The sequence below is a fragment of the Oryx dammah genome, unplaced genomic scaffold, assembly GCF_014754425.2.
Source record: "Oryx dammah isolate SB20612 unplaced genomic scaffold, SCBI_Odam_1.1 HiC_scaffold_26, whole genome shotgun sequence".
Classification (NCBI taxonomy): Eukaryota; Metazoa; Chordata; class Mammalia; order Artiodactyla; family Bovidae; genus Oryx; species Oryx dammah.
In genome coordinates this window covers 40,582,495-40,594,695 of record NW_024070210.1, presented here as the reverse complement: position 1 = coordinate 40,594,695, position 12,201 = coordinate 40,582,495, and the positions used below count along the sequence as shown (strand labels likewise).

The 12,201-nt window shown below is 40.2% G+C and overlaps 1 protein-coding gene across 2 annotated transcripts in view; it reads right to left on the bottom strand.

Annotated features, from left to right (window-relative positions):
- The window catches only part of SLC12A1 (solute carrier family 12 member 1), a 90,070-nt gene that overhangs the window by 57,663 nt on the left and 20,206 nt on the right, over positions 1-12,201 (bottom strand). For both annotated transcript variants that reach the window (XM_040226463.1, XM_040226462.1), the window contains exons 6-9: positions 11,561-11,671; positions 9,132-9,243; positions 6,609-6,736; positions 2,157-2,241 (exon numbers count right to left, since the gene is read on the bottom strand). In XM_040226463.1, the coding sequence (XP_040082397.1) occupies positions 2,157-2,241; positions 6,609-6,736; positions 9,132-9,243; positions 11,561-11,671 (436 nt within the window). The remainder of the gene's footprint in view (positions 1-2,156; positions 2,242-6,608; positions 6,737-9,131; positions 9,244-11,560; positions 11,672-12,201) is intronic.

The window sequence follows — 12,201 nt, the reverse complement described above, 5'->3', positions numbered from 1 at the left end:
GTTATGTGCATTTTAAAGATTCTTGACATATATATTTAAATTACTAATTTTTCTTCTGAATTTTTCTAACTGTATTCTCTGCCATTATGTATTTGATAGGATTATTGAGATATGAATATAGCTGTAAAATATATATATAAACTTTTCCAAACTACTTGAAGGGTAAATACTTTACAAACTAAATGCCAATCAATGAAACTGTTCATTTTGCTTTTCAGTCTCCAGCCAGGTGAGTTCTCATTTCTTGCTAATTATTTTAACAGACATTCCAGTAATAGATATTAATGGGAACTCTCAATTTTAGAGTTCATACTCTTTGAATTTATACTCTTTGAATCAAGGGAAGACTTAAAACTTATTGAATCCTTTAGTTGAAAGAGTCATTTAAAATGATCAGTGCAGGAACCCTTTCTATATAGCCCTGAGAAGTGGCCTACCAACCTTCTACTTAAATACTTGAAATTGTGAGTGTTGGTTGGTTACTAAGCAAAATTATCCAGTCCAGATTTAACCTTTTTGCACTGTTCATTTAGGCTGAGCTGACTGTTAAAAATCTTGCGGTTTCACTTCTGCATAATCAAACTCCCCAAATTCCCATGAAGCCAAGCCATGAGCTATTATTTGAACTAATGACAGACCAAGGACCTCATGAATATCCTTTTCTTATCCTGAGAAAAATATAGAAACACAGGTTTTTCTACCCATCAGAACCAATAAACGAGAAGAATCTCTGAAGTCAGGCCTATACCTTTATTCATCCCTTCCTTTTTACTTTGTAGGAGAAAGAAAAACCATTTGTGAAATTTAGGTAATTTCAATGTCATTTAAAAAGTATTGATTTCCTAAAGCATTGGAATAATATCCCTTGATTTATAACTAAACCTGGCATTGTCACAATAGAGTTAACAATATTATCCAATTTCTAGAAATAAGAGGCAGTGAGAGAAGAAAGAATCTAAGTTAATTGTTTTGCTTTTTTTCCCCCAAAGAATCCAACTCAGAACATATGTACTATTTCAATTTCCTTCATAGTAAGCAGAGGACAACCAGAATGTCCCCTTTTAAATGTCCAGATGGGATTCCACAGTGGTCCAGCCTGGGGCTGTATTCATAGGTGTGCACAGAAAAATTTTCTTCTCTGAATGTTTCACATTCCTTTCTCTCCAATAATGGCACAAGCTGGAGGTGACCCCCAACCAGGAGGAGGTGTGGCTGCAGGCAGCAGGTGGAACAAAAGTCAGTTTAAGAACAGCAGGCAAATTCACATATTTTCTGCTCACTGAGCAATGTGGGGGCTGGCCGCCCACACTGCTGGCAGCTGGGTCTTGTTCTGATTGCCTGCCAGTTGGTGACGGTGACATTTCCACATTAGAGACAGCAGTGCAAGGAGGAGTCACAGGCATTCATTCTATATCTTTCATACTTTCCTAAGGGTTTTGTCATTGTTGTTTTTGTTTTTATTTGTTTTGTTCTGTTTTGGACTCTTATTCTGTCCCTCACCTGCCTCCTAAAGGCAGGGGAGGAGGTTGCTAGAAGTGGTGGCTTCCCTGGCAGTGGAATTATTACCTGCAGCAGCAAAAAATCCATTTTTGTGTTCAGGTAGAATGAAAGTGACTGGAGAAGGAAATGGCAACCCACTCCAGTATTCTTGCCTGGAAAATCCCATGGATAGAGGAGGCTGGTAGGCTACAGTCCATGGGGTGGCAAAGAGTTGGACATGACTGCGAGACTTCAGTTTCAGTTCAGAATGAAAGTGAAAGTGAAGTTGCTCAGTTGTGTCCGACTCTTCGGGACCCCATGGACTGTAGCCTACCAGCCTCCTCTATCCATGGGATTTTCCAGGCAAGAATACTGGAGTGGCTTGCCATTTCCTTCTCCAAGAGATCTTCCTGACCCAGGGATTGAACCTGGGTCTCCCGCACTGTAGACAGATGCTTTACTGTCTGAGCCACCAGGGAAGTTCCAGAGACACCTGTGCTTACACCTTAATTGCATTCAAACTCCTAGAGCACCCAACAGGGGAATTTAAATTGTTGTCTATTAAAAATTCTTCAACTTATGTTCCATGGAAAGCCATGAAACATAAAACTTGGCATGAAAAGCAACTGGATCCCTTGTAATTCTGGCATTCTGACACCAGAGACAACATAACTTACCCACGCAAATGGCTACTCCTATGTAGGCGACAGTGGTGATGAAGATGGCCAGCATGGTTCCTTTGGGGATGGCATCTTGGGGATCCTTTGAAAAAGTAATGTAGAGGAACAAGGAGATAGAGGGGAATAAGAAGCAGATATCACTTGAAGTTAGTTCTGTATTTTCAAAATTTTAGGCTACCCTTCCTGGGGCAAGTTCTAAAGAGAAAAAAATCAAGCAAATGGCAAAGTGCTGAGCTCCAGTTCTTTTTGGACAAAGACAAAGTATTTAGAGTGAATAAAGAAATCTGTCGAACTTTGTGCTGAAAGGAAGAGATCTGTAACTGACCAGGAGGGAGTTTCACAGAAAAGTAGGCTAGTTAGTTCACTCACTAATACCTCTTCCTGTCCCTGCCCTTAATCTCCTGTGAATTTCATGCAGGTGTATCAGACCACAGAGTACTGATGGGGCGGGGTAACATATCAATGTAACATATCTGGTACACTGGCGATATATCTCTGTGTGTATTTGTTTTGTACTAAGCTTAGACTTGCTTTAAAAAATCACTTTTGAATGAGCAAAAAGGATAATCTGCTACATTCTCCAATCCCTCAAATTCTTCATTTGGAATCTAGTTCAGGAATAACTGCAATGAGAGATATTTAATTTCCATAGGCAGGCATAAAGAAAGAGGCAAATTTAAGCTTATACCAGAAAACGGGCTTTTCTCTTGCCCATAAATGTGTATAAATTCACTGAGCTGAGCTCACATCATATATAATATACCATTTTATATCCTATTTTGGGGGTTGAATCATATCATAATCAATTTCCAAGCAGCATAACTTCTCTATAATAGAGTTCAACTTAACAGGAATTATTAAGTAGTGATTTCAATGTATTCATTACCTATAAGACAGTGCTGGCATAGAGTAGGAGTTAGTAAATACTGAACTGAGGAAAGCACCGTCCCAGTAGGCATCAGTTCCCCATCCAGAGGACATGAGACTCATCGATACAAGTGAGCAATCAATGCAGTCAAAATCTGAGTTGTGTGTTTCATTAACTTAAATCTGCTGATCAAATCCATCAGAACAATCAACTCATGACAAATGCAGACTCAAGCTGACAGCTGGAAATGTTAATTAAACCAAGTAAATCTGTCCCCACAGGGAAGTAAGCCAGCCTTATGGAGCCATTCTGTAGTCATTCATTTCTTCCCACTCTTGTAGGAATATCTGTGCACAGGATTTGTCTGATATATACAACCTCTTCATTTCAAGCTACTGTCTACAAAAGAGAATGTGTGCACTGAGTAGCGCACAGAGTGAAAAAGAGGGCAACCGTGGCTGAAATGAACCCCACTCAATATCCATTCATAGTATGTTTCAAATTTCCTTTCAGTGATGAAGGATTTTTTGAGCTCTCAGTGAAAACTGAAGAATTGATATAAGTGGGAAGAAAGGAGATATATATATATATATATATAGGGAAAAGAGGTATGAAGATGAACAGAGGTGGTATACCTAAAACACAAAGATCCCCTGGAGAAGAGCATGGCAACCCACTCCAGCAACCTTGCCTGGGGAATCCCATGGACAGAGATCCTGGTGGGCTACGGTCCATAGCGTCACAAAGAGTCGGACACGACTGAAGTGACTTAGCAAGCACGCACTCCACTCTACATATAAGATAATTTCCATGTAGCTGTAGACCTGCTACAAGCTCAAATTTTCCTTATTTAGGAGTTACTTGAGGGTCAAACTTAATGTGATATAAGTCGGGATGCCAATATCTTAATATCTGGTCACATACTTACACTGCCTGTTCTGGCTACTTTTCCTCTAGTCAGGATGGGACTTAGATTCTTAGTTTTCATTCCAAATGTTTATTTCCACCCCTCAAGCAGTAGCACAAAATCTCACCTTCCTTCACCTTTTTACATTAAATTTTTTTTTCCCCCCTTGGGACACAGTACAAGCAGTCTTACTAGGTTGCTGCTGGTTGCGTGTCAACCATATCCTAATCGTTCATCTCTGAAACAGCATCTTAACTCTCCTGATTAGATCTGTGTACCTTGAAAATCTTCTCCCACACACATATTTACAGACCATCAATAGCGTGTTAACAAGTAGAAGGTTCAAGATGGGAACCTTGTATAGCATCCCCTTGTGCCAGTTCCTGTTAGCTGTCACTATCAGCCTGAAGAGCCTCGGAATCTTGAGAAGGATTCTGAGGTTGTGAGCAGAGGTAGTGTCTTGCATATCCCCACAACGTGCAAATAACATGTTTACTAAGTTGAACTAAATTTATTATGCTCTAGTTTCACTCTCAGAAACAATTATTACTATAAGTCCAGAACTTTGGTTGCCACATCCCAACATGTGGTCATCTTTTAGTCCTTAACGTGCTTGACCCCTCTGGCTTCTGATCATGTTAATTATTACATCCCAAAGCATCGTCATCTCTTGATTTCCTCTCTCTTGGGTTCCCCAGTCCCATAGCTCTTTCTTTTTTTAAAATTTATTTTTAATTACAGGTTAGTGTAGTTACCCACTAGACATCTCCCCTCTGTTGTCCTTCCATTTTAACCCCAATGGCTAAATCTGAGCTTCAACATGGAATCAATTCAGTAGGTTGCAACCAGCATGAAAACAATATAGTAGAATAGAACTGATGTGAAAATATCAGAAGACATCATTTGTAATAAAGTATTGAACTGTTTAGGAGAAATTTTTATATGTAGGCACTTGGTTGTGATATATAGTATTTCCTTACAGTAGATCATAGTAAAAAAAAAAAAAAAAGAAAGAAAGAAAGAAAAAGCATCCTTTCCAGTTCCTTTCCTAACTCTAACAAAAGCTGACCTGTTTGATCCATTTTTCCTGCATTGGTCTTGTCCTAACTACATGCTTGAGAAGGATCAAGCAAGCTCTTCTTCACGTCTTTGATGCCTGATATAAGTAACAAGTGTTGGCTGAGTTGAACTACTAATCAACAAACAATAAAACCTTAGTTGAAAGAAAACACAGTATTCTTTGACTGTGTTCTTACAGTTTACCGAAATTTAAACCTATGACCTCTGATACTTTTCCAAATCTGAGAAACCAGAAGCTCAACGTCCAGAGTTAAATTTTGTTAAGCAGCACTACTTACTTACTTCATTATAAAGAAGTTACTTAATTTTTCTGAGCCTCAGCATGTTCATTTTTATGTCCCATCTCTGCTGAAGAATTTACCACGGCATTGTAGTCCTTAATATAACAAATGTGAATGCTTTCGTTCATTGACTCAATAAATATTTATTGAAGCTTTGCTAGCTCCAAGGACACAGCACTGAACAAAACCAAAGGCAAAGTCCCCACTTTTATGAAGTTATATTATAGAGCAAACATCTCTCACTCAGGCCCCTTTAACAGTCTTTCTCCTTACCTTGTAAGGATACTCAGCCTATCACGCTTCTCCACTGGAATCATGAGAGACTCCTTCCTGTTCCCACAATTTTCCCTTGCCTGTCTGTCCTTTTGTCTTCTCTGCCTGGAATACCCTTACATTTCCTGATTGTTGTCAGTAATCAGCTTTTGCTTTTACTTACTGCTCAAAAGTTTCTTCATTGCAAAAATTGTTCCTAATGTAATTATTTCTTCTTTATTTTTATTTCATAATCCACTTGGACAATGCATTCAGTTTGCATATATATATACACACATATGTATATATATATATACACATGTACATATATCTCCCCTGATAACTTGCAAATATTTCTAGTCTTCCAAAGCTGATTGTAAATTTGTTGAGGTAAAACCTGTGTTTTCTATTTTTTTCATGTGTGGTAGAGATTATTTATTGTCCTTTAATATCCATTCTCACCTTCCTCATTTTAATACTGTTGCTGTTGTTGTTGAGTCACTAAATTGTGTCTGACTCTTTTGTGAGGCTTTTGTGAGGAGCTCGCCAGGCTCCTTTGTCCATGGGATTCTCCAGGCAAGAATACTGGAGTGGGTTGTCACTTCCTTCTCCAACGGATCTTCCCGACCCAGGGATCAAGCCTGTGTCTCCTGCATTGCAGGTGGATTCTTTACCACTGAGCCACCAGGGAAGCCCATCCTTTAGTATTAGAACTCCCTACAATAATACTAGATTTCCTTAAAATTTTATCTGAGCACATGGCTCTCCAACTAGAGATTACATTTCCCAGTCTTCGCAACTAGGTAAAGTCACAGAGGGGGCCTCTCCAGGGGCTCAGCTTACTGAATAAGACTTTTGGAAGAACTATCAGGAATAGGATAATTTGGCAGTAAAATTTGTCATTAAGAGAGAGAACTTTTTAAATAACTAGGAAACCTTGAAGAAATCTTACAGCTTTGAAATCTATAGAGAAACATGGTCACTGTTGATGTCTGTACCTCCCTGTCCTGAGCAACTGCACCATTGCTTCTTAGGATTACAAAGCACAGAAAATAACATACCTCCAAATCTCCTGAGATATTGGCACCAGCAAGGATCCCAGTTGCTGCTGGGAAAAAAATGGCAAAGACAGAGAAGAAGCCTTCACCTTTGGTGAAGCTTGGCCCAAAATTTTCTGCAAATATTGATGCTGTAACACAAATGATGAGAAAATTATCATGTATCAAGGAAATGACTTTCTTCACTGGTAGCAGATAAAGTTACCTTTGGCTTCTGTAGTCCTAAATGCAAATGTGTTCCTATAATCTAAATGGAATGAGCTTGAAGATATTGGTATAATCTTGATGAACCTCATGTTAATATTTGCCAGGTATCAAAATACATGTCACAAGGTTTTAAATCTCTAGAATATTCTCTGAAAAGTCAATAATTTTCACGAAAATGGAGACCCATGCTGTCTGATTTCTTTGAATCTAGAAGACTAAAAAAGAAGGAAACAGAAAAAATTCTCTCATGATTGAACTGGCATGCTCACAAATATACATCATATTGCCCTACAGCCATACAACTACATTCTCACATGTATATATACCTTAATCAGCATATTGCTTTACTACACCCTTTTTTTGTTGTTTTTTTGAATTGTAGAACCTTGTGGATGAAGCTACCTTACAGTTTTGATACTAATGTTCTAACCTCCCTGACCTTTGTCACTAGAGACTGGATCTTAGATCCTTATATCAAATTCTCATGTATAACAATTCTCATATATAGTGAGGAGCTTTGGTCATAAAATAAAAATATACCACAGGTTGTCACCAAATTATTTAAATGAAATGGAAACAATCTAGAAAAAAAGAAAAACATAAGGGAAAACAAAGAAAGAAAAGGAAGGAAGAAAAATGTAAACAAAAGAATCTAGGGAAATGCAAAAATAATAAGAAACAAATTGAAAACATAAAAAAATTTATAGCAGGAGCTGGAAAAAGGGGAAAGAAGCAAAAGGAAAAGGATATGCAAATCAAGCAAGACAATCTTTACAAAGAAAAAGAATCAGGAAGAAAGAAGTGATGTGATATAAAAAGGGAACAAATAGTGACAACCAGGTAAATATTGAAGGGAAATATAAAAAACCTCAGCCGTGGATTCTTAAGTATGCGAGGGTGGAAAGCTAGGAAAGAGGGGATAGGTGGACTAGAATAGAAGAGAGAAGTCAATGTTCATGCCTTGATCACAGCTGCTATGTTAATAGTTCCTACAATATTTTCTGTTTGAAAACCTGACAGTGATGCTCAGCTAGATAATGTCATAAGAAAGCAAGGTACAAAAACGACTAGCGGGATGAAAAAATGTCTGTGTTTGATTTCGGTGCTCCCAGTGGTTGGGCACATTGTCTGAGCTGTGTTCCTTTTTTGCACAGACACCCCTACTGTTCGACAGAGACAACGTGTGCAGCACTTAAAGGTTTTTTTATTTTTTTCAAACAAGGCTTTACTGAGGCCCCAGCTGCAGCAGAGGGGAGTCAGAACAAATAACAGGTTCCCTTGTTCCCTGGCTCCCTGGGCAGGGGTAAGCTTGTTCCTTATATGGGGTGAGGGTAGGGAGTGTGTCCAGAGGTTGGGCCAGAGTGCTGGGCTTAGGTGTTTTGTCCACCCCTGAGGTCCTGTATGGATGTGAGAGCTGGACTGTGAAGAAAGCTGAGCACTGAAGAATTGATGCTTTTGAACTGTGGTGTTGGAGAAGACTCTTGAGAGTCCCTTGGACTGCAAGGAGATCTAACCAGTCCATTCTAAAGATCAGTCCTGGGTGTTCATTGGAAGGGCTGATGCTGAAGCTGAAACTCCAGTACTTTGGCCACCTCATGAGAAGAGTTGACTCGTTGGAAAAGACTCTGATGCTGGGAGGGATTGGGGGCAGGAGGAGAAGGGGACGACAGAGGATGAGATGGCTGGATGGCATCACTGACTCGATGGGTGTGAGTCTGAGTGAACTCTGGGAGTTGGTGATGGACAGGGAGGCCTGGTGTGCTGTGATTCATGGGGTCGCAAACAGTAGGACACGACTGAGCGACTGAACTGAACTGAGGTAATATTGTGTGCAGGGGGCGTGTGCTTTTGCTTTAATCCCCTACTTTTGCTCTAGACTTTTCCAAAGTGGCAGATGGATTTTTTTGGTCTCTGTATCTTTTGTCTATAATTTTGCCCCAACTGCACATGTACACGGTTATTTTTAGTCCAAAAATATATAGTTTCTTTATATTTTGCTGCTTAAGGAGAGGTTTATTTTTTAGGCTCCAGCACTTTAAGGTTTTCAAAGCACTTTAACATCCACTATCTTACTTGGTTTTCAACATCGCTTTAGGAAGTTGCTATTATCATTCCCACCTTGGCAGGAAAATCTGAGACAAATAGTGTTAGGTGACCTGTCTAGCTGGCAAGCAGCAAGGTTGAGACTCACTCTGGCTCTCCTGACTCAGACCTGAGACTATTCCCTGGGCCTCCAGTGGCCAGGGCAATGGTTATGGGGATGGTGATGAGGTGGACAAAGAAGCTTTTATTGCAAAGCAAGCTATTTGACACACATACCTTGGTAATTAAAGAAACCTCTGGCCCTTTTCTCATTGTTGGATGGAATGACAGTTCCAATGAAGAAGTTTGCAATAGCAATGAGAAGAATGATCAGAAGAATCACTTGAGCCTGGAATGACAAAGTAACAGGAGGTCAAATTAGATTTATTCAATGACTTTTTTACATAATTATAAAAGTTGTAAAAGCCCACTGAATGAAGATCCTATCTAATAATTCCAGTTAAGATTATACTATCGTAGGTAATAAGGGTGTTGTTATAGAATGGCATCTTAATAAGATTTATTTGGCCTAAGAATAGATGTTACATTTTCAACAGGTGCATGCCTTCTGAGGTAGAGCAGTGATAAAGAATCCGCCTGCCAATGAAGGAAACATAAGAGATGTGGGTTCAATCCTTGGATTGGGAAGATCCCCTGCAGGAGGAAATGGCAACCCACTCCAGTATTCTTAACTGGAAAATCCCATGGACTGAGGAGCCTGGCGGGTTATAGTCCATGGGGTTGCAAAAGAGTCAGACACAACAACAACTAAACACGCATGCACGCATGTGCTTGTGCACTTGAAGGTGATATTTCAGGAGCATTCTAAGTACTAAGTGGGTAACTTAGTGCAGTGTCCCTAGGAATGTAAGTGGAGCCAAAAGATTTAACACTGACAGAGTTGTCTTCTTTCCTCAGCAGAGCTCCTATGGATTCTCGCCCTTCCTGGGACTAACTGCAGGAGTATGAGAATACAGAACGGGGCACAGAATTCCCAGGATGCCTAGTGCACTCGAGGTCGAGCAGTCATACCCCTGGTGCTCAGCACAAGCTGTCTCCAAGGCTGACCAGCCAAATCATCTGCTCTTACGTCCCTCTGACATTTCAAGGTGTTTACTAGCTTGGCTGTTTCCCTCAGCTGGAAATGCAATTCTCCCTATATTTTGCAAACCTATGTCTTCACAGAAGCTTTCTTGCCCACTGAATCTAAACAGTAACAGCTAATGTTTGTGAGGGCTACAGTACAACAGATGCAGTTTTAACTTTACCAATATCCTCTCAGGTAAATAATAACCACCCACAACTGTATGAAGTAGGTAATACTGCTATCATCATTTTAAGGATAAAAAAAGCTGAGGGATAGAGAGGTTAAGTAATTTACCAAAGGTCGTGTAGACATAAACCAGGTTCAAATCCACTCTAACTACAGAGCTGGAGCTCTAAATTCTACCTTCTACTGTCATGAAACTACATTGCCTCCCTCAGGGAATAATCTAACGTATGTTCCCCCTGCTATATTCTATCTCAGTGCCCTGTTTATTTCCTTTATAGCACTTTCACAATTTACCATTCTATATTTACTTTTTTATTACTCATCTCCCCGTAGACCATATGCTCAGCTATGATAAGGATTGTGCCTGTCTGGGTCACACTGAATATCCAGTGCCTAGCAAAATACCCAGCACATGATAAGCACTTTGTCAGTTTTTGTTTAATGTGTGAATGCATAACCCACAAATAAACACCATGTAAGAATGTTTCCTATTGCCTTATATAAAATGGGAGGTTTTGGCTATCTTTTCATTTCTGGTGACCACTTGAGGTCTAGTTACTGCACCTCTAGGCACATAGGAACCTAGGAGTTTTGATTGTACTAGTCACTGTAGAGAGTTACGAAGCAAGCAAAAGACATTCTCCCCACCATTCAGAAATTTACTAACTGGTATACTAATCACTGAGTGACTTCCCTATTGGCTCAGATGCTAAAGAACCTGCCCGCCAATGCAGAGATACGGGTTCAATCGGTGGGTCGGGAAGATCCCCTGGAGAAGGAAATGGCTACCCACTCCAGTATTCTTGCCTCGAGAATCAAACTGGCAGGCTACAGTCCACGGGGTCACAAAGAGTCAGACATGACTTAGTGGCTAAACAACAACATACTAATCATTAAATCCAGATATTCTCTAGTTCCAGGGCCTCTGGAACCCTTAGATTTGCTGCTAGAGTATGGGATTTCAGAGGGAAATGACAGTTTCTGCCTCTGTTATCTTCTCCCAACACACTTGTCATGTCTTATGGATGTCAGGGTTCACAGTCAGCTAGGAAGGGGATACCGGGGAAATGAGGAAAAGACATAGGCCTCCAGTATGTACTACTGCTATGACCACAAGGGGTCTGTGCGGGAAGATGGCAGTAATCTTGTTGGCTATGTCACTGTGACTACAGAATAAAGGACAAAGTATAGGCCTGATCACATGAGCTATGACTTACTACTGCCTGGACTTTGTGCTTTGAGGACTCGTTGTTCCACTGAGCACTGACCAGACTCTTTTTACCATAGAAAGTAATAATAGCAATTCCTTTTGAATATGGAGTTCCTTCTATTCCTACAATTTGTTCAGGAAGCTGACTAGCAGTTGTTGGTAATATCATTTTGAGAAACTAACCTTTGCTTCCCATTCCATTCCAGCCACTGAAATTCCTAAAAGAATCACCACTGTGATGGAGCCTATGATCCGGATGTCATTGGTTGGATCCACCATCATCGAATCACTCTCCTGGAACAACAACAAAAAAATCCCCCCTAAATAGTTAGAAGTGGTTTTTTTTTTTTGGTCTGTATGTGTTATTGTAGCATTTAACATTAAAAGAGATACTATGCCCTGCTGTCTGGGGATAATAGAAAAATGAAATGCTCATAAATTTGAGAAGATAAAACATCTAGCATTACTTTTTCCTGTAATAAAAAGCCTTTGATAGCCAGGGTTAGTTCAATTCAGTTCAGTTCAGTCGCTCAGTCGTGTCCGACTCTTTGCAACCCCATGAATCGCTGCACGCCAGGCCTCCCTGTCCATCACCATCTCCCGGAGTTCACTCAGACTCACATCCATCGAGTCCGTGATGCCATCCAGCCATCTCATCCTGGGTCATCCCCTTCTCCTCCTGCCCCCAATCTCTCCCAGCATCAGAGTCTTTTCCAATGAGTCAACTCCTCGCATGAGGTGGCCAAAGTACTGGAGTTTCAGCTTTACATCATTCCTTCCAAAGAAATCCCAGGGTTGATCTCCTTCAGAATGGACTGGTTGGA